General features: G+C 41.9%; 1 protein-coding gene across 21 annotated transcripts in view; it reads right to left on the bottom strand.

Moving 5' to 3' along the window:
• CEP192 (centrosomal protein 192) overlaps window positions 1-25,311 on the bottom strand; it is a 199,919-nt gene that overhangs the window by 78,591 nt on the left and 96,017 nt on the right. For 17 of the 21 annotated variants that reach the window (XR_006278920.1, XR_006278921.1, XR_006278922.1 and 14 more), the window contains exons 23-29: window positions 23,865-23,990; window positions 23,278-23,421; window positions 22,622-22,685; window positions 22,122-22,261; window positions 21,921-22,013; window positions 11,380-11,498; window positions 4,196-4,372 (exon numbers count right to left, since the gene is read on the bottom strand). Coding sequence is in view for 15 of the 21 variants with exons in the window: in XM_038390165.1 (XP_038246093.1) it covers window positions 4,196-4,372; window positions 11,380-11,498; window positions 21,921-22,013; window positions 22,122-22,261; window positions 22,622-22,685; window positions 23,278-23,421; window positions 23,865-23,990 (863 nt within the window). In the remaining 6 variants the exon portion in view is untranslated. The remainder of the gene's footprint in view (window positions 1-4,195; window positions 4,373-11,379; window positions 11,499-21,920; window positions 22,014-22,121; window positions 22,262-22,621; window positions 22,686-23,277; window positions 23,422-23,864; window positions 23,991-25,311) is intronic. The other 4 variants (XM_043508143.1, XM_043508144.1, XM_043508141.1 and 1 more) reach the window with 3 other exon arrangements.

The raw sequence follows: 25,311 nt of genomic DNA, 5'->3' as shown, positions 1-25,311 counted from the left end.
CAAAATAAGACTATTTAACACACACATTTTATGCACCAGTTAAACAACCAATTTAAATTGACCTGGTGCAGCTTTTTCAAGGCCTGAGATTAGACAATTAGCAGTTAACATTGGAGGAATGGGTCCATCCTTAAAACCTGTGACTCCCAGAAGCAGGAACTGGATGATAGGGGATGGATCATTCTGTTCTGTTCATTCCTCCACAAGAACTTGGCACTGGCCACTGCTGGCATACAGGATACTGGCCTAAATGAGCCATTAGTCTGACTGAGTATGACCATTCTTATGTTCTTAACATGTCCATTACATTTGTGATATTATTTCACGGGATTTGTGATATTTCCCAGAAAATTAAGTTTTGAGTGATTGAAAACAAGGGGTCCATCCAAGAACCTGCCTTGAGGAGAATACAAGATCTATATTACAAGGCTATCTCCATCCCAATATATATTATCACACTTTTAAATCCTAGACTACATTTTGTCAAAAAGACAAATTTCAAGAAGGAATACGAGAAAAGCTGCTTTTTAAGTTATGAGAGCTTAAAACATACGCTAACATGTAAATGCTGTAATAACCTTCAAAAGAGCTCTTTACTAGTTTTACCTTTCATCTAATGAAACATTTTACATAAGAATCACCATGTTAGTGTCTAATACTTGAAAAAGGTAGTTATAAAGCTTTAAATGGTGAACTATATTTCTAGCCTGTGAATCAGCACTAGATACCTGCACAACTGCAATATTTCATAGCCAACCAGATGACTCCTTTCATAAAGCTCATTTTATTAAGACATTCTAAATAAAGTTTTTGACCTGATTCACATCAAGGTAATACAATAGTTTAGAGAGAGAGTGTGTGTGTATAAACATCAGCAATGAAGTACCTGAAAACACACTTTTCTAAAAAGAACTATACATATTCATCAACTAATATATTTAAAAGTTACTCTAACTGGAAATTAAAACTAAAAAGCAAAATAAAAGATTTTTTCTAGGAAAAAAGCCATCAGCGTTAATATTTTGCAATAGATATGGATCTCTTTAAAATGATAATTGGAAACTGTTTAAGAACATTTTACTAGATGTTCATAATACTACAATCCCACAATAGAGAAAGAGGGCTACCCTGGTTTCAAAAAATCAGCTGATTTTCAAGGATAGTGAAAGCAGCTATAAGTTAAAAAAGCAATACATTAACAAATAGAATAAAGAGGAAGTTGATAGCAATGAATATAAACTAGAAGCTAGGAAATATAGAAAAATGATAAGGGAAGCCAAGGAGACATTGAGAAATCTTTGGCCAACAGGAATTTAAGTTTATTAGGAACAAAAGGAATTGTAACAATGATGTTGGTCTACATGGAAATTGCAGAATGGTCAATAATTCAAAGAAGGCATAAAAGAGTTTGATAAGTTTTTGTTCTATATTTGGAAAAAAGGCAGATGTTTTCATATCATACAATGATGAAATACTTTCCATTTAAACGATAATTCGTGATGATATTGAACATTAGCTATTGAAGACAGTTTTACAATCATCAGGCATGGATAACTTTCATCCAAGAGTTTTAAAAGAGCTAGCTGGACCATTAATGTCAATTTTCAATCAGTCTGGGAATACTGGAAGAAAGCTAATGTTGTACCAATATTTAAAAAAGAAAAGAAGAGAAAAGAAGAGAAAAGAAAAAAGAAAAGAAAAAAAGAGTGAACGGGATGATACAGGAAATTATATTGATATTGATCCTGACATTGGTCCCATGCAAAACAAAGTGTCGGCTGATACATGACTCTATATTAATAAAGTATTAAAAGAGGCTAGCATTATGCCAATCCAGCATGATGTTATGGAAAACAGACCTTAACAAATTAACTTGACTTTTTTAAAAATGAGATTACAAGTATGGTTTTGTAATATACTTGACCTCTAAATTCTCTGACTTAATCAAAGTGTTGGTGCAGTATCAAGAAAACAATGATACAAAATCAATCTGGCACACATTACATGGATTAAAAATTGCCTAATAGGTCTCAAAACGTAATTGGAAATGAAATCAAGTGGGTGTTTCTAGTGTGGTCCTGGAGGGACTGGTTCTTGGTCCTACACCTAACTTAACATTTTTATCATTTAACCTGGAAGAAAATAAAAGTCCTGGATAAACTTTGCAGCCGATACAGACTGGGGGAGTAGTAAATAATGAAAAGGAGTAGAGTGATAGAGTGATTTGGACTGCTTGATAAGCAAGGTACATGGAAGCAATATGCGCATGAATATAGCCAAATGTAGTCATGCATCTAGGAACAAAGAACATAGGCCATACTTACACGTTGGGAGAATATCCTAGTAAGTGGCAGCACTGAAGAGAAGTTGCGGGTCATGGTGGATAATCAGCTGACCAGAGTTCCCAGTGTGACACTGTAGCTCTAGGGCTAATGTGATCCTGGGATGTATTAACGGAGCAATATCTAGTAGGAAAGTTATATTACCTTTGTATTCAGCAATGGGTGTACAGTTCTGGGGTCCACAATTCAAGGGTATCAAAAAAACTAGAGAGAGAGCTTAGAGAAGAGCCATGAGACTAATTAAAGGATCGGAAAACAAGCTTTATAGTAACAGACTCAAGGATATCAATCTTATTAGCTTGTTAGAGAACTGTGTAATGAATCATGTTAGTCAAATATATATTAAATATTAGAGAAATGAATATGTAAATGAGAAAAAAAATTTTTTTTTGCTTTTTGAATGTTTCTACTGACTTAGCACTTCAGATTTTGCTAAGAGTGTTTATAAATCAGAAAACTGGTTTATGTGCCTTATTTGTAAAATCTTGGCTATGCAGATAGCAAGGTAAAGCAGAGTCAAGAGAGAGCTATTAGCTTTGCAATAAATCAGGTGCGCACACACTTTCCCAACAAGAAAAGCTAATAAGTAAAAACCCCAGGCCACAAAAACAGACCAGTAAAAACAACTATTGTAAGACAAGAACTGGATGGAGCCAATGGGGGTGGATAGCAAGGACAAATGTGTTGGGAACCAGAGAGAACAAAATAAAATTTAGCAGGATAAGCAAAAATGTTGTAGGTTAGGTTAGTTATTGGAATTTATGCATGAAAATGTTTTCATTAGAACACAGATGAGGTAGCTGCATAAAGGTACAGAACAGAGGATAAAAGGTAGAGGATTGACAATAAGAGTGGAGAAGATATAGGGGAAGAATAACGGAACATTGCAGAGATCAGAGATGTGAAAAGAGTTGCTCTGCCCCTCATGAAAGTAACTTGATCATTTACTTTTCCTGCTGAATCTGTTATTGCATGTATGTATAATTAATAAGTCATAACATTGTTTTAAAACAAGTATAATAAAAGCTAAAAAACGTTTAATCCTAAATTGGAGTAGATCTCACCCAGCAAGCCTAAACAGAATGTCATGGTGTGATTTGATCACAGTCTATAAGTATCTAAGTGGGGAACAGAAATTTGGCAACGGAGGGCTCTTCAAAACTAGAAGACATAGGTATAATAAGATCTAATGACTGGAAGTTGAAGCCACACAAATTCAAATTAGAAATAAGGCACAAGTTTTTAATAATAAGAGTAATTAGCCATTGGAACAACTTCCTAAAGGTTGTGATGGATTCACCATCAATAGAAATTTTAACGTCAAGACTGGAATTGATTCAGGTTAGTTCCTATGACTTGTGTTATTCAGATCATACTAGATGTTCCCAATAGTTCCTTCTGGTCTTAAAATCTAAAAAACAGGGCTTTTAAAGTGATCCATATTTATAGCAAACTATTACTGCTGGTGGCTGCTCGATATCAAAACAACATATACATTCACAATTTTTCAACAAGATATTTTGGACATGTTCCTAATAGTATAGAACTATTTGAACTAGTTTCCTGAGCTAGTTTTAGAGAAAAGAATATATGTTTCCAGTCACTGCCATCAGAAAGTTAAGATTACAGTTTGAGTCTGCAAAGATTTCCTGCACAAAAAGTAAAAGGTTTATATATGCAATGTACGCTCAACATTAGGTACATGAACTTAGGAAGACATTTAATAAAACCAGTCTAACATTGCATTTTCAGTCTCTAAATGCAAGCATAGCAAAAAAAATTTACTCTGCAAAGAAGTGCATTACAATATTAATGGGACATTAAATGTGAAGAACTGAACTGCTGGTACTTACACTGTTCTTCCAAGTGTAACCCCTCCCCATGCCATGAACTGCTTATTGGAGAGAATGGGTGGAATGTCTGAGTAGCAGGAAGTCGTTGCCAATGGTCTGTTTCCCAAAATATTCACCTCACCTTTTATCACCACTTCATACTGAGGTCCAGATGGCAACACAAGGATTTTCAAGATACTACAAGAAGAAAATCCTGAAAGTCAGCTGATAAGAATGGGATTTCTTCATGCAAACGGTCACGTAAATTAGTTGTATATAACATTACCCACAGTATTTATTTTAGGCAAGGCAAGTTGCCCAATCCAAAAAGTGTTGGGTAATCGCTCCCAATGTAAGACCCTATTTTCAATCGCCAAACTTTTAATTGTTTGAAACACACTCATCATGGAAAATTTCAGACAACAATTGTGCCATTTACAAAAACAATGTTGGGGAAAATACTGTTTTGTGCATCTAAAATTTTTGGCAACTTTTTTTTTTTGAGAGACCCTAGTACCCCATGCTTTGAATCAGAGACTTCAAATTTATCCAGGGGGTGTACAGCATGTCAGGGATATGCTTTGTGTCATCCATGTGAAAATCCACTCAAATTCGGCCAAGTTACAAGCCTTCAAAAAACAAAAACAAAAAACTTTAACTTGCACATACCCAGTAAAGACTTGCTAGAGCTCCACAGTTAGATTTCCCTAAGATTCTGTCCATGCTCGGAAATCTCCAGCCCGGGGCTGAGCAGGACTTTTCCAGCAATTACTGCTGTGGGCCAAGGCACTAGAACTGAGACCCTTTCTCTCTTGTGCTCTCACTAACTGTCCACGCACTTCGGCCCAGGCAGCATGGAGGAGAAAACTGCCTTATTTGAATGTAAAAATGACAAGACCTGGACATTGGGCTGAGCACAGCAGAGATAGTAGATTGGGACAAGGATCTGGGACTGAAGGGAAGAGCATGTGAAACTGGGAGTTGGGGTGAAGGAACTGGAACTGGCTGGACAAGGAAACAAGGAGTGGGAGCCATAGAGGGAAGATAACCTACAAGGAGCTGGGGGAAGCCTTGGACTAGTTGGCAAATAGACTGGGATTGGGAACCAGTTGGTGGGGGGAGGACAGATTTCATAAACAGCAGGCAATCCCAGTTCTCCCCCAACATCCTAACCAATACTGGGAACAAGGAGCTGGGGGATGGGGAGACTAGTGAGGAGTCCAGAGAAGTGAAACTATGAATTAATGGATAGGAAGCCTCAGTTGAGACTAGGATGAAGAGCCAGAGGCAGGGAACAGAAAGGACTGGATCAGGGACACACTGAAGGACATGGGCAGAAGTTTGCTTTTTTTTTTTTTTTTTTTTTTTAAAAAAAGCAGCTTGCTTTTTTAAACACCAAGGAAATTACACACAAAACCCTACATTCAAAGAACTGTAAGGCTGCAAAGTCAAGCACTTTGGAAGTGTTACAATTATGGTTGTCTATGCATTATTATACAGTCTAATTCCATGACCACATACTTCCCCTCTTCCCTCCCGGACCTCAGCCTCATTCTATGAACAGGATGAACTGTAGTCCAGGGATGAAATGAGGGCTGTGTTGTGAAGTAGGCTGTTGTCAGTAGGACACCTGCCTCATTTGTTGCTGAAATTGGAAGGTGTGAAGTAAACAAGGCAGCAAAGTGCAGAAAGAGAAACAACGGTTTTATGGTTAAGACAGCTGAATTCTCCACTGAAGAAGTAGATTGTATACCTGCCTCTGCCACAGATTTCTTAGGTGATATGAAGTAAGTCTTTGTGATCCAGGGACCTCTTGGTGCCAACTAGCACACTGCACAGGGGCAAAGAGGGTTTGGAGGGATCTCTTGGGTTTGGACCCTACATAACAGTTTGTCAAAAGATGTCATGTAGGAACTCTAATGAAAACTTATGTTGAAGTGAATATCAACCATTGTGAAATGTATATATGGATAATATGTAAAGAGTCATGTATACATACTAAAAATTATGTTCTTAAAGTCTGAGAGTTGGGGCTGGTCAACAAAAGGTGATAAACAAGTTTCTTCATGCAGGAGATGATTACTTAATTTACATATAGCTAGACAAGAAAGTACTGTATACATCAATGAATGCCTATTGACCATCTGAGCAAAATGCTAAAATTTGTGAAGTCTCCAGGGGAGATTCTCAACAGGAAAAACAAGCAGCAGGAGGTATCCTGTCTATTAGTGAAGACGATGGATTGTTGAAACTATATCTGAAGTTACAAAGGTAAATCCAGGTATCTTTCACCTAAAGGACAAGCTGCCAGCAGGTTTGTTTTATAAACAGAGGATGACAGCTCGTTTGCCTGTTTAAAGATGGGAGAAAGATTCTGGGTGAGGTAACCTTTAAAAGACAAGAAAATGCCTTGTTAGTTAAGTTTAGGCTCTAAAAAGCATGGTACTATTTTAAATAGCCATTTGCTTTCATTAAAAGGCTGTTGCTTCATTTCAAATCTTTCTTCTTTGTTATATAAACTTATTTTTGTTTTCACTATAAACATCTCTAAATGCTGGGAGTTGACCAGAATGGTGAACCTGAGATGTAATTGGTAAACTGAGGTGTACTGCTCTTTTGGGAACATCTTATCTGTGAATTCTGCAAGTGTCCAGTGTAACAGGGGCTGGACACTCGAGGGGGAAGCTCAAAGCACTCATAGATTGTAGCATACCTATTATTTACCTGCTGAGTACGGTTACCATATGTCCCATTTGACTGGGACAGTCCCCTTTTTATGCCCTGTCCTGGGCATCCTGAGTTTTTTGGCAAAACTGGGCATTTGTCTGGATTGCTCTTGCCAACTGATCAAGGCCCAGTTTTGCCAAAAAAGTGGGGTGCACCCCTCTAAGGGGACATGGAGGAAAGTTCAGGGGTGTGGTCAGCAGTGCCACGGTGGGGGCCCCCTCGAGCCAGCCCTGGGGAGGAAGGAGGAGGGGATGGGGCGACGCTTGTGCCAGCTTTGCTCGGGGGGATGGGAAGAAGTCCCTCAGGCCAGCCCAATGCAGCATTCACTTTGGAAAATTTGGTCACCCTACTGCTGAGGGACAGCTAAGCCTGCACAGGTGAGAGGGGAGTATTTGTGTAGGCTGTGGCATCAGGAAGCTGACCCCTGGCATGCTCAGACAAGGCCTCCTCATGCTATAGGCAGATAGTAGCGAGGAGCCCTCACAACACTGAATGCCCCCTGGAAGCATCAGTTACTTACACAAAACTTCTCAGAGAAGGCCACTAATTACACTCCTTATTCTATGAGTCCCTGACTTGAGACCCCAGGGTCTCATTTGCAGAAGGGGTGAGCACTCACAGCTGCAATTAAATTCAATCTAAGCTGTGTGTGAATGTATCAAATGCTACAACATATTAAGTACCTTGAAAAATCAGGTCTTAAATGTCTCAAATTGGACACCAAAATTTGTGACTACTTTTGACTTGATTCTGTCTCTCACTTTCCACCTTGTAAAATGAGGATAATTCCCCCTTAATATCACAGTTATGTTGTGAAAATAAATTCACGTTGTGATGCACCTGAATACTATACTGATGAACACCACAGAAAAACCCATTAGGAAATGAATTCTGTTTCTGGAGCAGGGTTTGAATAGCATGCAGTAAGTAAGGCAGAGGGTCACACACTAAACAATCATGAGAAAAATATTGAATAGATGCTTATTAAGTGAGCACCATGCATATGCAAAAGTTAATTGAGGTTAGACAAATTATGACTAGAAATAAGATGCAAATTTTTAACAGTAATTAACCATTGGAACAAGTTACCAAGGGTCTTGGTGGATTCTTCATCACTGGCAATTTTTAACTCAAGATATGCTCTGATTCAAAAGGAATTATTTTGAGGAAGTTCTATGGCCCATATTATATAGGATGTCAGACTAGATGATCACAATTGTCCCATCTGGCCTTCGACTCTATTAATCTACGGGAAAAGACTTGAAACTGACATCGAAGTGAGTGGCTAAAGGAGAGTTATGGGAATCGGGAATCTCTGACCCCGCACATACTGTCCTGAAGAAAAAGTATCTCATAAAAGCCCTGAGCACTTTGCAAAGGGCACGCTCATGTGCAATAAGTGCCAGAAAGCAGCTTTGCTAATTTGGCCACAGATACCTCCCTTTCTCTAGCCCGTGGTTCTAAGGGAATTAGCTTTACATCTTATTGGAGAGAGATCTTCTGCAGCCTTTTAAAAACCTATCCATTTGCCCATAAATGGACTTCATCTGGACTTCCTGAGGCCTCTTCTAATCTTGGAAGAGAACAAGAAGGGAATCCATTCCCTGGACTGTTTCTTCTATGTCTAAATACATTTTGAAGGTCCATTAAGCTTTAAAGAAAGCCCTAGTTTCTCCTTCTGGTTTGAATTAAAATAGAAAAACATTGCTCCAGTACAGGGATGGGCAAACTTTTTGGCCCGAGGGCCACATCGGGGTGCGAAACTGTGTGGAGGGCCCGGTAGAGAAGGATATGCCTCCCCAAACAGCCTGACTCCTGCCCCCTTCCACCCCCTCCCACTTCCCACCCCCTGACTGCCCCCCAAAACCCCCAACCCATCCAACTCCACCCTGTTCCTTGTCCCCTGACTGCCTCCGCCCCTAACTGCCCCCTGGGACCCCACTCCCTAGCTAACCCCCCACCCCGCTCCCCATCCCCTGATTGCACCCCCCGAACCTCTGCCCTATCCAACCGCCCCGTTCCTCATCCCGACTGCCCTCCCCCAAACCTCCATTCCATCCAACCGCCCCCTGTTCCCAAACTGCCCCCCAGGACCTTCTGCCCCTTATCCGGTCCCAGCCCCCTTACCATGCCACTCAGAGCAGCACGTCTGGCTGCCGCGCCACCTGGCTGGAGCTAGACACACTGCCCTGCATGAGCAGGCAGCCCAGAGTACTGCCCACACAGCAGCATGAGCGGGGGAGGGGGGAACAGCAGGGGAGAGGCTGGGGGCTACCCTCCCGGGCCAGGAGCTCAGGGATTGGGCAGAACAGTCCCACGGGCCGTAGTTTGCCCACCTCTGCTCTAGTAGCTTCCCAGATATCAAAGTCAGGCTGACCTATAGTTTCCCAGCTCCTCCTTTTCCCCCTTTTTAAAGATGGACACTACGTTAGCCCTTCTCGCCTTCCGGGATCTCTCCTGTCCTGCATGAGTTTGTAAATGTTATTACCAGTGGCTCTGAGATATCTTCAACTAATTCCTTCAGTACCCTCAGATGAATAGCATCCGGCCCCACTGATCCAAATTAATTCAGATCAGTCAGAAGATCTCTGATGTGTTCTTTACTTATTCCAGTCTGCATCTCTTCTCCTTTACTGTCTATGGTAACTTTGCTAGTCATCTGGTCACTTTTTATTTTTATTTTTTTTAAATAAAGACTGAAGCAAAGTAGGCATTCACTGAGCAGCTCTGCCTTACTATCATCTTCCATTACCAGCTCACCTCCATTGAGCAGTGGACCCACATGTCCTTTATCTTTCTTTTTTGTCTGACATATTTGAAGAACCCCTTCCTCTTGTCTCTAGCATTTCTTTGCCAGCTGTAACTCATTCTTTGCCTTGGCTTTCCTTATTTTGTCCCTACAGTCTTGCACTATTTCCATGCATAGTTCCTTGGTGACATATCCCTTCTTCCATTTCCAGTATGCATCCGTTTTGCTTTTCCAGATAGCTAAAAAGCACCTTGTGCAACCATGTCTGCCTCCTGTGGCTCTTACTGGTTGTCTGCATTGGAACAGCTTGATGTTGAGCCTCTAGTTTTACACCTTTTAAAAATGACCAGCCCCCTTCGACTCCTTTTCTTCCTAATTCAGTGGTCCCCAAACTATGGGGTGCAGAGGAACAGGGGTGGGGAGGGATCACCACCCAGCTCTACTCCAGCCCCAGCTGCAGCTCCATTCCGGACGCAGCTCCACCCCCATCCCCAGTACTGCCCCCAGCTCTGCCTTCAGCCCAAGCTCCTCTGCTGAGCCAACTGTGCAGTAATGAAGGGGGAGCAGGGACAGATTCCATTACTAGAGGGGGTCAGGGGGCAGGCAACAGGAAAAGTTTGGGCACTACTGTCCTAATTGGAGTCTGTTGAAATCTGCCTTTCTGAATATATTTGGCTCCTGAGAGCTCAGTTGACTTGAAACTGGAGTTTGGTGCTAGGCTGGAACCCTCACTAAGCCTTCTTGGATCTGGAAACACTCTGAGCTGATTCAAATGTCCTATCCTTTCCCTCGTATCCTATAGCTATATATGGCCCCAGAGGTTTGGCTGACAAAGCCTCTTCTAACAAAAGCACATGGGAGTCTTTTCTGTCTCTCTGGGCCTGAGAAGTAAATATGCTGCAAATAGCATAATGTGAAGGAGAATGTTTTTTTCCTAACATTTCAGGCACTGGACATGAGTATAGGATGCTGGGAAGACCGCTGAGCATGATGTACACCTTCTAAATCCAGGCTTTTTCAAGTTCAGTTCTGCCACGATATGATGCCAGGTAAATATCTAACTATCTTACTTACCTAAACTAACATCCTAAAACTAATCTACAAAAATAGTATTATTTTTAGCTACAAATCCTTGTAATTTGGAGGGGTACATTTCCTTTTGTTGGGGTGGTTGCAAGTCACTGAGGAGGCAACTGGTACCATGCCCCCTTCTTTGGCCATGCCCCCAAAACATGCTACACCACTGACAGGAAAGAGTGGAAGGGGTGCATGAACGCTCTAACAAGCGCTGCCACCGAAGATTCCACCATCCACACCGCACCAGTTGATGCGGCCAATAGTGGGCATATAGAGTAGACACTTGTAGAAAAATTACCAGGAATCAGACTTTCCAAAAGAACTGGAGAACTAACTTGAGAGCAAAGACCTCTGCCTTCAGGAAATAAAACCAGGGGAAAAAAGAGGATCACACTATTTCTCCCCCACCCTCTGCTCCCAGGCTAGTAGACACATTGAAAATGCTTAGATCAACCCTTGAACACCAAAGAAGCTAAATGACAAAAAAAAAATTGCAATAAATACAAGATACTTGGGAAGCTGGCACATCCTGATAAAAAACCCTTACTCTGAATTATACAAAATTATGTGGGACCCTTTAACATCTGTTCACAACCCCCAGATTGAGAACCTCTGTTTTAAATAACTGATCATCAAGCAGATTATACCTTACCTTTCACTACTGGTTTTTAAATCCTTTGGAGAAAATAGGACTGCCACTTCTTGCTCTTCTCCAGGCATAAGGAATAGATCCTCAGGTTCAACAGAAATGCAGTTGTCTTGACCTGATATCTAAAAATACAAAAACAAATTGACTTTTTTAGGAGTAATCCCCTCCAGTCTGATATGACGTGTTATGCCTCTCTTTCAGTACATACATCAGTGGCAGCCTAAACACATACATGGGAAATTCCCAGAACGGCCAACAATCCTGCACTAAATAATAGTTCCAACACTGTGCAGAAACCCTACATTAGCAAACTAAATATAAACTTCTTAAATAGAAATTTCTTATTCAACTATGCTAATGACATACACAGACAAAGAAGAGGCCACTGTAGAGGAACCTAGAGAACATTTTGGGTGGAGTCGATTGGGAAGAAGTAACTCCACAAAATGACATCAGGTAAGTTTTACTTTACGGATCCAGACTTCTGTCCACTCATATAGGATTGGAACATAGCAAGCAACATGGAAACATAAGTAGTGCGGGAAAGGTGAGCATTTTGATTGGTCGCAGATAGAGTGGCTTAGTTCCTGTGATATCAGCCAGAATAAACTCCTGGTTCAGGGAGTGTCCAAGATGTCTGAAAGCTCAACTAGGCTGCTCTCATTTTCAGTGGCACTTTAATATGGATTACCCTGATAGAAGCTAGGAGAGAATGCATTGCTCTGTTGTTTAGGCTTGAGCTTCTTGTGCCTCCTTGCCAATTTGTTTTCCCAGTTGGATCAGAATCATAATCCTCTCAGGTGATCGTGAAAGACCAGAAAAGCCGGTCTGACTGGTCATCCAGACAGCAGTGTGCTGAAATCTCTGACCCTGATCACATTCCTTGTAATTTATGGTGTACCAAGTACATTTCCTTCCCAGAAAGCTAAGCATTTATGGTCAGTATTTTTTGAAATCCAGGTGATTAGACAGTGGAAGTTGCCCTCTCTTTCTTCATCATCTTTTACAGGGCAGTTCTGAGCCTTCAAGAAATATCTAGGAGGACCCTGTCCATGGAGAAGTTACAGAAGTTACCTCGGAACTACAGCCAGGACTGGATGGAGGACAGACATCATGGAGATTAGTGTCCAGATCTTAACAAATTTCTGTTTCAGGAAGATTGACCCTCCCTCTGTTTTATCTGTTAAGTATGATTTGCTCTGGAACTTTTTACAATTCACCATAATCCCCTGTGCTTAAAGCACAGAAAAGGTCTTTCAAGTCACCTCATTTAACATTTCTAGTGATGCTTGATACAATGTAAGGTAGGAATGAGCATTTAGAATTCTCTATACTCTTCAGCCTATTACCAATACCTTCATGAACACTGAAGGAAAAAAGGGAAGCTAACAGGCTGAAGAGCAGCATTTTGTATTGCTAGTAGCTACTTCAAGACAAACTGAAGTAACTTCTGGTAGTAAAATATGGCGGGTATATGGAGACGTTTCTACCAGATCTAACATCAGGAAGTCTCCTTGAGAGATTGTAATAGTTCTGGAAGCTACAGTCTCCTTAAATTTTGTTGCCTTTGACCTATTTAGTGTATGACAGCTTGCATTCCTTAGATCTTTATTTTATGACAAATATGGAGTCTTGAGATTTTAAAGCCCTTCAAATCAGGGATTGTCTCTTTCTGGTGCTTTTTCAGTGGCCAGTATATGGGGCCAAATCCCAACTGCGATTTTTGGTAATGCTAGTGATACAGTCCTGAGTATCTTTCACATTGAAGGGCAGTTTGTATTTCCCTCATTCAAGGTGATGTGTAACTTATTTCACAATAGTTTGATGCTTCTCTGAATGCCTCAAGTTTGGAAGGGAAATTAAGATCAGACATGGAGGAGCCTGAAATTCCAGAATATTCCCACTACATTCTCCTGTACCTACTTGCTGAGTTTGGTACAGTCTATGAATTGTAGGCTAGATGTATTTCCAGGTGGAGACAAGCTTGATTGCTGTTAGATTGACTATATACACTTACCGAAAAAACTGGGCTCATTTCATGATCTGTTTCCCTCTGGAGTTCCATGCTTACATCTCATCTCTCACACACCTATTGCTGTGAGTATTAATCTTTTGTTCCTGTATGAGGGCTTTTAATTTTTACGCTTGTCGGGAGTAGCGAGCAAATACTTAGTCTTGTCCATATTTTCAACCACTACCTATGAAACTTCCCCATTAATAAGATTGCCTACAGCCTTCTCAGACATGGATTTGTTTTAATTTATGCTCTGCCCAATATTTGATTTAAAACTAGTCACTGAATTTGCTACCATGGCTCTCACCAACAGCCTCCTGGATTTGATAAATAGTCAAAGACACTTTCTTCAACCATGACTTAAATTGGTCAATATTTTGAGGAGGTTGAAGCTAGACAGCAAATAAGTCACAACAAATCCGTGTCTCTCAAGATTCTGTGACCTTGGAAAAACACGTAAATTTCTAATGACGAACTATCTGAGACTTTGTATGTTGCACAAGGACCGGAAGTGCAACTCTGGGAGTTATGCTCTTCCCTATTTAGAATCCAATACCACCCCTATAAACTATCTGCTGAACGGGGGACAGAGTTGACTTCAGTATCTTCAGTAGAAGGCCCAGGTCATCGAAAGTAGACTGCATGATGCTCATTTGTGTCGCCACTTGCATCCTGTAGCAGCCCTTGATTAGCCAGTTGTAGAGGTACGGGAACACCTGGCCAGGAACACAGCCATGACTGCCATGCACTTGGTAAACACTCAAGGAGCCACTGACAGGCCGAACAGGAGGACAATGAACTGATGAGTGTGGTTCACAATGAACCTGAGGTACCTTCTGCGTAAGCATCCTTCAAATCGAGGGTGGCATACCAGTCCCCCAGATCCAAGAAAGGGATAATGGAGGCCAAAGAGACCATGCGGAACTTCAGTTTCTTCATGAACCTGTTGAGATTTTACAGGTCTACGATGGGCCTTAGGCCGCCTTTGGCTTTTGGTATTAGGAAATACCGAGAATAGAAACCCTTACCCTTCAGCTCCTGAGGAACCTTTTCCACTGCCTCCAGAGTTAGGAGCGAGTGCGCCTCCTGCACAAGGAGTTGCTTGTGAGAAGGGTCCCTGAAGAGGGAAGGGAAGGGGTTGGAAGGGAGGGAGAACTGGAGAGTATATCCCCTTTCTACCATGCAGAGTACCCAGCAATCCGATGTAATACAGGCCCATGTAGGGCAGAAACAGGACAGTCGGCACAAAAAGGTAAGGTGGGATGGATCTGCAGTTCGGACTGATGCGTCGCCCCCAGGCACACCTTCAGAAGTCCTTATGGCCAGGGGATTGTTTCACCTGCCCAGAGCCCTGGGCTGAGAAAGGGTGAGGTCTTTTCCTGCTATTTCCATTCTGCCTCCAAGAGAAGTCCTGCCTGTTCTGAGGATGGTAAAAACAAGGTGGGGGCTGCGGGTTGAAATGCCTCCATTAAGTAGCGAATTCTTGAGGCTGTGAAACTGCAAGTCCGTTTTTGTCTGAAAAAGAGGGTCGAGCTCTCAAAATGGAGGTCCTGGATTATTGAGTTTGTGAGGGTGAGGTTTGCTGGACCTCAAATGGTACACCTGAGACCTGCAGCCAGGAGCTCCCTCTCATAGCTACCCCAGAGGCCATAGAGTGAGTGGACGAATCCACCACGTTGAGGGCTGCCTGCAGCGAACTCCAGGCAATGAGCTTGCCCTCCTCTACCAAGGAGGAGAGCTCTGCCCTGGAGTCTTGCGGCAACAGCTCCATAAATTTTGCCATCGCTCTGCAGGAGTTGTAGCTATATCTACTGAGGACAGCCTGGTGAATAGAAATTCAGAGCTGGAGTCTCCCCATGGAATAGGTTTTTCTTCCAAAGAAGTCCAGCTTTTTGGCCTCCCAGTTTTTCAGGAAGTGTCTCTGATAGCCTTGGCGCTCCCGTTCATTAGCCACTGATATGACTAAGATGTCTAGCGGGAGACATGTGATAAGGTGCTCAAACCCCTTAGAGGGAATGAAGTATTTCTGTTTGTGCCTCTTTGCTAATGGTAGTAAAGAAGCAGGGGTTTGCCACAGCATCTTGGTGGTACCTTGAATTGTTTTGGTAAGTGGCAAGGCAATTTGGGAGGGACCAGAAGGGGCAAGAATGTCCACCATGGGGTCTGATGTCTCGATGATCTCCTCCACCTGGATCCCCAGGTTCTGCGCTGCCCTCCTCACAAGCTGCTGGCACACCCCACTCTCCTCCAGGTCCTGTTCCCTGCCCATGAAACCAAGAGGATCATGCGGTACCTAGTATTCTGGTGCAGTTGATGTTGGTAGTGGTGCATTGGGTGCCGAAGGTGTTGGTGCAGCCGACGCTAGGTCCTGCCCCTGGATAGGTGCCGGAAGCACCTATGAAGCTACGCCCACTGACACAGACACCGGACCTCTGGCTCTAGTAGGACCTCTGGCTCTAGCCCTGGCGGAATGCCCAGGGGGTCCAGAATGGCCACTGATTAGGGGCCTGCCACTGACAGGCCACAGCACCGGATAGTCTCCTGTTGCTCACATCTGTCAGACCTGGATCAACTGCTCCTCCTGGATCTGTGGGAGTCTGCTTCCAACTCCAAGCACTCACTATACGAGGACCACAGAGAAGCGATGCCCCGCGGTGCCAGGGAGTGGTGCCTGGAACTTTGAGACCAGTGCCACTTCCCTATTGAGCCACTGGTGGATTGTACAGGTGACTGGTACCAAGGAGATAGCAACTGGTGCAGTACCATTGCAGGTTTGCCTCTGGATGGAACAGAGGGTCTCACAGGTGCCGCTGAAACCGAGTTCCGTGTCCTGTATCATCTAGGAGGGGAAGGTGATGCCGTAGAGGCAACGAGGTTGTTGGTGGGTCCGAATGCCTCTGGTGTGGAAGGCAGGTGGAGATCATAGTCCTCTCAGAGAGGGGAGTGCTGGGAGTCTGGACTCGACTATTCCTGTGCTGGGGCAGAAGTCGATGAGAGCTTAGTCACTGGAGCTGAACTCCCGTGGCCCAACATGGATCTCATGGTGGTGGGCTCCTGGGCTTAGGGGAGCGGCCCCTTTCGGGTGTCCTCTTCCGGTGGGGCACAGGGGATTGAGAATGGTGCTGCCCACTGCCCTGTGTGGAACCCTTATTCAGGGAACTCTACCGGTGCCAAAGGTCTCTGGCAGAGTCCTTATCAGCACCCACTCATGCCTTGTCAGTGCTGGCACACTGTGCACAGATGCTGAGGTGCTCGGCGTCAGCTCCACTGAGGCAGGGTCCAAGAGAGGATGTAGAGCAGCCTCCATTAGCAGGATCTTGAGGCGCTGATCCCTCTCTGAGTCCTCAGACGAAATCCCCTGCAGATCTTGCAGTATTCTTTCTGGTGGCTTTCCCACAAACACTTGCCTTACCTTGCCTTGCCTTGCCTTGCCTTGCCTTGGCTAGGCTAGGCTAGGCTAGGCTAGCCTTGCCTTGCCTTGCCTTTGCTAGGCTAGCCTTGCCTTGCCTTGCCCTGCCTTGCATAGGCTAGTCTAGCCTTGCCTTGCCTTGCCTTGCCTTGCCTTGCCTTGCCTAGGCTAGGCTAGGCTAGGCTAGGCTAGGCTAGGCTAGGCTTGCCTTGCCTTGCCTTGCCTTGCCTAGGCTAGGCTAGCCTTGCCTTTCCTTGCGTTGCCTAGGCTAGGCTAGCCTTGCCTTGCCTTGGCTTGGCTAGCCAAAAGCAGGAAGTGGGGGGGTCACTTCTTGGCATAGACTTGCCACACATGCGGATCGAGGCATTCCCTGGTACCGGGGAAAAAAGGGGTAAAAGAAGGGGGGCTACCACAACTGAAACTTATCTAGCACTATACTAAACTATACTACTATAAACCTACCTATTTATAGGACAAAAGTTCGAACTTCTGAAGAAGTTGCGCTTGCAAAGCAAGAGCTACGAGCATTTCCGCTAACCATCACAGGCTGTAAGAAGGAACTGAAGTAGTGGCGGGTCGGCAGGGCCTTATATTCAGCACCATGAAGGTGTGACCCTAAAGGGCACCCCGACCAACCCGACGGGTACAGTTGGCGAAAAACCTTCCAGCTGCCATGCACACAGTACACACACACCTAATTGAAAATGACATGAACAATCACTCAAAGAACCACCTCTCTGGTTTAGGGTTATTGTAATCTGAAAAGTTTTTTGGGTAAGAACTGAAGCTAATTATAGAGGATGAAGATCTGAAATAACTTTTCCTTCTTCGATATCCAGCCCTATGTGAATTAAAGGGAAGATTCTGTCTCCCAGCTGAGATTCAGTCCCTCTTCCTAGAGGGTGCTATTTTTGAGTTTTAGCCTGTGGAGAGGGGCCATAAATGCCTACGCTCCTTGTCTGATGAATTTTCTAAAAATCACATGCCAGGAGCAAATCCCTGAGGGAGTCCAAACCATCCTCTGGAAGGAATGGGAGTCATCAGGTATTCTAGTCTTTTTGTCAAGAGATTATTACTCTCCAAGATTTCACAAGGAACCCTTGTGATGTGAGGAAGCCAGTACTGCTCAGAGAAGGGGAACATTCACCTCTGATGAATCCCTAATTTAGAAACATGGTCCTGGCTGCCTGTTGAGAAGAACCAATCTATCCTTGCAGAGGTCCTGCTGGAACAACCAATATGGGGAAATGTAGGAGCCCCCAAAATTGTATAGGCTCTAAACCCTTCACCTGGCAGAGCCAGGGTTCACAGGCTAGGAGCAGATGTGGCAGAGCTCCCCTTTTGTGGCTCCTCAGACGATCTTTATCACATGGAGAGAATCCTCTGGCCATTTGTCTGCTCTGTTTGACCAGCTCTGCCATGGGACAGGAAAGCACGAAAAACAGGTAACATAATAGATGTCTTATTCTGGGAAAGATCTTTGTTGTTTTAAATTGGTCCCAAGAGAACCAAGGAAAGGAGGGCTAGGAGAAGAGAACAGGATTCATTATTATAGCTTTAGAATGGCTTTAAGAATCAAGGCGAGTGCAAGTAAGAGAGCAGAGACACTGCTTTGTTTAACTGGTTGGAGACAGGGAATATGGTCTGAGACTGAGGCACAGCCAAACTCATACCCCCATAGATACATATTCAGCTGCCTCCAGTGTACATCAAAGACAAACTCAATTGTACTGAGTTGGTAAAATATCTAAAAGTTAGAAATGTTAGGTTAAGTAGTGATTAATTTCTAAAATGAAGGCCCAGAGCTTTTTTATCTAGATTTGTCAGTATATTAACAAGTCAAGTTTTCTATTTCTTGGCAGATTTGTTTTAAAAGTTATTTATCAACAGTTGACAGCAAGCGTTCTAATCAGAGACCCATGCATTCTGAAGTTCCAGGGCCACAGAATTACCTCATCACAAAGCTGTGCTCCAGAAATCACATTTCCATTTAAAAAGAAAAAAAAAATGTTTAACCATTGCTGAAGAAAACCTGAACCAAATTTAAGTTAATGCAGTGCTGTCTTCTTGAGTTTGTAGACAGCCTGAAAAAATAGCTGTAAAAGACATGAACCCACTCCATTAATCTTAAAGGACTGTTCAACTGAAAGCTATAACAAATAGGGAAATGATTATTCAGTTACATTTTTACTATTTTTCCTTCAATTAAATGAAAATTTTCTGTCTTCTGCAAGACCATGTCACAGCATCTAAAAACCTCATCACAGCTTGCTACAGAGAACACGAGACTTTGTTTGTAATCTTTTTCAGCCGGGGCTTTAGCATGCTGGGATCACTAAAAATCTGTATCACAGCAACATTTCTACTAGGTCCAGTGGTCTTGATATGTAGGATTGGTCTATAAAAACTTTCCCCACACAAAACCACCAATGCCTGTCCAGGACTACCTCCAGATTTTTTACTAAAATCCTAAGTAATTATTTGAGGTACATCCAAATGCATCAACTGACTCATGACAGGAAAGAAGGGAAGACCGACTTTTTGCTGCCAGCAGGGGTTTAGTGCAGAATTGGAACCCTATAGCTTTATAGATAATTGCCAAAATGCTGAAAGCATTTCAAAGGGTAATTCTCCAAGTAAGCTCAGAGTCTGAGGGCCACAGAATTCCTATTTTCTGGAGAGATTTGTGCAGGCTTATTTTGGGTTATTTATCAAGTCTTTCTGCAGTTTAACTATAATCTTGTGTAGCTAGTATTATTAACAATTTTAACCTGACAACTAGTTAAACAGTCTAGTACAGTGTTGCCTTTTCGACACACAAAGCTGGCTAATATTTAGGGATATTTCCATTATAAGAATAAATCAGTGACATGAGAGAGATATATTCTTACTGCAATCTTGCTTATTTACAAAAAATATATACAAAGTTTGGTCTCCTTCAGTGAAGTAGGAAAAAAACCTAGCAGGTAGCTTTCTTGCTCAGTAATCCAAGTCTACCGCTCCAGCGAGTTCTGCACCCACAAAACTCTCTCTCTCCAGTTCCTCTCAGGATAATGCTCAACTCCTCCTACATGCTTTTCTGACTCCAAAACATATGCAGTGCAATTAAATCTCTTAGACCGTGTCTAACTGAGAAAACGACTCACTCCACATGGCTTAGCTCTGATCTGCTATGTTGCCTAGTGCCTTGAGTGGTAGCTCCATAGCATACAGCTGTTCTTACTACAAAAAGGGATCTTATTCAATCCTTCTGTTGAGCCTGAAAGATTTCTTGGCACACATCGGCTTTAAAGAGGTCTGATTATCTTTGGATCTACATGAAGGTCTGATTATCTTTGGATCATATGAAGGTAGCCATGTCTTGCTATAATACCACCTTGGGATATTTAAATATAAACTGAAATAAAAATAGTAGCGTGCTCAAGATAGACATTCCATCCCTTTCTTTCACAAAGGAGATACTGGACATCTCCCAGGAAAGCACAAACAATTTTATGGTGGGGTTTTTTTTTTGTTTTGTTTTTTTAAATTCTCTCTTCCATGTCACTCATTCTGCCTCTATGTCAATATTCCATGGCCTGTTGCTTCTATTCTCTTTTAGATCAATATCCCCAATCCCTTATTCTTTCATATTCATGCCATAGTAGGTGGTCCAACTCTTAGCTTGCTCTAGTATTACCGTTTTTCCTTTCCTGAATCCACTTTTGTTCTGCCCTTATGTTTTCTCCCCAAGCTCTCATCTCCAAAGAGATATCCACTGCACATTAACTAGTCATCCAAATAACTCTCCAATAAAGCTATTATCCCTTGTACTAGAGATAAAGAAAACTTAAGTGATTTGATCAAAGCCATAAGTCAATATTTGAATATGAATTAGAATGAAGGAAACCTTTGTTAAATCCCATATTTACTCCACACTGTTTCATGCAACTACTGTAGATAACCCACCTTCTATACTGAGAGAGTATACTGGGTGCTAAGCAAAAAAAGCAGACTCACTTGCAGAAACTAATTGGGGAAGAAACTTGAAGCATAGTCTGAGTGGTGTGATGGGGTGTATCAATCCGGGACTGGGCAAACACGAGTTCATCACTCACTGTGGGCCCAAGTGGCCATGACCTCAACATTGCTGCACATGCTTCTGGTGGAGGGAGCGTATAAAAGGAAGCAGCTCACTCTAGTCTGAGCTGGCTGAGGAGGAGAATGGACATGCATTGCCGACTCCTTCTGAAGTACTGTCAAATCTCCAGACTGCAAAGGAGGGTATCCCTGACTACACGACGGGAGATCCCCTATTGATGGAGGTAAACAGAGATGCCAAGCCACGGCCTGTGGAGGACAACCCTACAGGAGACTTAAGTGTAGGAAGTGATGCAAGGAATGCATTGGGAGCCGCCACTTGACCCTTAATAAGGTGATCATCGGCTTCTTAGGGCCCTGGGTTGGAACCCAGGGGAGTAGGTTGGACCAGGTTGCCCTGCCCTTATCCCCACCCTGCACTTGCTACTATGCATTACCATCAGAAATCGCTGATATAAGTTGTTTGTTTGCTCTGCCTCACCCAAGGGCCATGTTATTATCAGCCCTAGTCAGGAGGCTAAGAGCTACAGACTTTTCACTTGCTCTGCTCCAACCAGAGGGCCGGAGTCCTTAATTGTGGCTGTCTGGCCCAACTCAGAGTCCTGACTGTGTGATGCAGTGTATCAACCCTGCACTGGACACGCAGAGCCTCTGTGACAAGTGGTACCATCTACAGCTGCAAAGTCACAAAATTCGCTATTTAGTACTGACGTAGTCACAAGCCACGCATACACAATTATAAAAATGACTGAATAGCCTATGACTTTCAGGGAACAAAAATCACTACAATAAACTTCCAACTCTAGTGACAGATTTAATTTTCAAGGCTTCTTCTAACAAAGCGGCAAGAAACTTTACTTAAAAAAATAATAATATGGAGAACATCCTTGCCAGCTACAGTCCCTCCAAAAAGCCAGAGAGACAGCCGGACTGCAAGGTTTGTGGGGCTTCTAGAGGCCAGTTCTGATTTCAATGCAATGTGGGCAGCACAAAACCAATGATTTTAAGACCACTATTTAGAAAAGTAAGAAGTCTCCCTACCTTAATTTTTAAATAGACTTCAATATTTCCAGCATTCTTTAAAGGCAGTTGCTGCTTGGCTGAAGAACCCACACTAGCAGACAAACACATGGCCTTAAAAACAAAAAAAAAAAAAGTGGTTGTATTTAACAACAAAGAATGCAGAACTACCAACAGCAAAGCAGCTAAAGTATATTTAATTTATAATTTCTTGTAGAATACCTGTAAGTCCTTTGGAGCATGTATCCTAGCTGTTCCAGCTCTTGCTCTGAGGGGAATACTTTTTATCACACTAGTAGGCCCTGGACTGTCAACCTCTATATCAACTCTTGCTAAGAACTCATCTGCTGGACCCAAGATATCTAGAAGGATTTTAAATTCAACAAGAGTATCAAGCATTTTTTACATGCAAAATTCTTGAAGTTTGATGCCTGAACTATAAACCAACTTGAAGCTAAATATTTTATTTTGAAGTGGCTATTATGGTAATGGGGGCCTTAATTACTTAAGTTAGAACTGTACTTTTATTTTGAGTATTTAATTTCACAATATTCAAGTATTAAACATTGATCTGTCAATGCAAGGATGGACGTACACAGATTAGGGCACCAGAGCAAAAAAACTACTGAAATGTTTCATCTACGTTAGTGATTTATCCTTTTAGTCCTAAATGAAACTTGTAACACACAAAAGTAGTTACAATGGAAGTCAAACTACTATACCTGAAAGAGAGATTTGTTTCTTTGGTGCATGGAACAGGACCCACAGTACTAAGCTTTCAGGATCCTGAAAAAAGGAATATATTTGATACTTTACACACATCTACTGAAAATTTCAACTTTTAAGCTGTCCAACAGACAGTGTGAACAAGACATTCATTATATTGAAGCTTTAAATGCCTAGACTCAAATCTGGAAAAGCAGTGTTTCTAAGACAAAACAGCCAAAGAGCATTTTACTATGAATGCTCCTTTTACAGGTTACAAAAAAATAGTTTCTTAGTTAAAGTGAGCTAATATACAGAGAAGCTATCCAGGTTTCCCTTAATATACATGGAGTGTAAGAGGGAATTAAACAGTAAAGTAAAAGCTCTGAATAATCTTGAATCTGCTTTCTTGGAAAATCCCAGTAGTTTGATTTTTAGTTAATATTTTAAATTATGAAGATAATTATCCTCTCCACTATCCAAAAACACTCTTACAGTTAAACTACTGACTGATCACTCCCACTACCAGAAAACCAAAATGAACTCAACAAGAAAACAATATTGATCACATCACTAACCTTCAGACAAACAGTTAGTGTGAATTCAGTTATCTGTAACTAAAATCATTTTAGAGAAACAATTGCAAAAACTAATATTATTATGAGCTACTTACTTGTCCATCATAACTTGCATGTATCACATGGTTTACAACTGATGGAGCTGCTAGCTGAGAGATTGCATCAGTTTGAGGTGAACATTCAATAGAAGTATTAACTGGTTCCTTGGAAAATGTGAAGCAACGCCATGCTACAGCATTCTGTCATAATGAAACCACTTTTTAAAATTAAAATATTAAGATCCATATTTTCAAAAATAATATATAGACATAGAAGTTTTGAGGCTACATCTCTAGGTAGGGTATAGCCTTAGAGGGTGTCACAGAATTGATCATTCAAAATTATCCTTCTGTGAAAACATATCCTAGCAATACAGCAAAAAAGCCATAACAGATGCATTAAAAATATGCTTCTCCCATGACAAGTTCATCCTTATCAACACTGATTACTAGAATTAGTGTTACAGAAAAGTTTATTCCATCATTGGAGATTTTTAAGAGCAGGTTAGACAAACACCTGTCAGGGATGGTCTAGATAACACTTAGTCCTGCCATGAGTGCAGGGGATTAGACTAAATGACCTCTCAAGGTCCCTTCCAGTCCTCTGATTCCACCTTTAAATATATATAACTTAATGTACTTACTGCTTTGATAATAAGTCTGATGGGCACAGAAGCATGTGTCTTGTTGATTAGTTTTAGTGGGAGAGCCTTCCAGCTGCCAGATGATAGGTCACCAAAAACTAGACCATCTGTCTTTCCTGTTTCCACCTAATATTAGACAGATATAGCCTTTATAAATTTGAGGGAAGGACCATGCTTTCCCACGTTACCTCTGATTCCTTGCACGCAGCAATACAGTGCAGTTCCCCTGCTGACAGAAGTGAGAAGTTGGCTTTGACACCAACAAGCAGCACCATCCGATTGACTGTCTCCCATACTTTGGGCCTGAATCTATTTCTATGGGGTAGACAGGGTAAAGCACACAAGGCCAGCAGTAGTGGAACAGGGTGGGCATCAAGACACAGGAATTTAACAGCAGCATAGTGGAAGCAGCTCAGTAAAAATGCAGAATTCACATCTCACAGAGAACACAAACCTGATGTTTAATTTTAGAAGTGTGTTTTGTTTGATATAAACACTTCATGAAATCAGCTTATTTAATCAAAAATTTAGTATTATCCTTTCTTCAAGACTCACTTGATTTACAGGTGAGATCTCAGGAGGACAGTTTGAGGAAAGAAATAAAAACTGAACCTTCTGAGAACTACACTAAGAATGTTTGTTCATAAGCTGCTAAAAAGATTATTAAACAAGAATGAAAGGATACGTATAATGTTCACGTGCTGGTAATATCAAGAACTGAACCAACTTAGATGCTGCACTGAGGTATTCAAAGAAGAGCAAACTTTGATTTTTGTTAACTTATTAATGTACACTTACATTTTAAATAGCTACCCATTAGTGATCTAAAAACCTTTATTTCAATAAAGGGATGCTATCCATCTCTGAGAGGCTGAAGAGATACATAAGAAATAATTGCTATTTCAACAGAATTCCTTAGAGTCATTCTGCGAAGTACAGATCATGGCAAGAAGTCTTCCAATCAGCAGGTGCAGACAGGATAAAGAAAAAGCTCTCTAATGAATGAGACTGACAATGCTCACATTTGTGAATATTTTGAAAAATACTACCTTGGAAATGAAATAGTGATCAAACATGTTCCCCATCTTGATGAAATAGAGTGTTTGTAACTCCCTACTCTGATTAAGCAAATAGATATGAATGAACCAGATAACGGAGAATCTCTCAAGAGTTCAAAGAGAACATGACAGGGTGATTAAAGAACTAGAATCCTGACCAAAGGAGACCAGAGTGTACACTTTGCAAGATAAGTCACTTCTGAATGAGAACTCAGAACATAAAGCTCTGCTTCAGGCCCTTTGGGGAACGTGCATTGATACTTGGACCCTAAGCCTTTATCCATACAATCCTGTAAAATAATAATCTTAAATGTGGTATTTGAATCTATTCACCAGATTCTAAAGGTTACCAAGAATAAAATATGCAGATTTAGACTTCCTATCTATGA

The sequence above is a fragment of the Dermochelys coriacea genome, chromosome 2 (assembly GCF_009764565.3).
Source record: "Dermochelys coriacea isolate rDerCor1 chromosome 2, rDerCor1.pri.v4, whole genome shotgun sequence".
Lineage (NCBI taxonomy): Eukaryota > Metazoa > Chordata > Testudines > Dermochelyidae > Dermochelys > Dermochelys coriacea.
The sequence above is the reverse complement of the archived record's forward strand: the minus strand, read 5'-3'. Positions and strand labels throughout refer to the sequence as shown.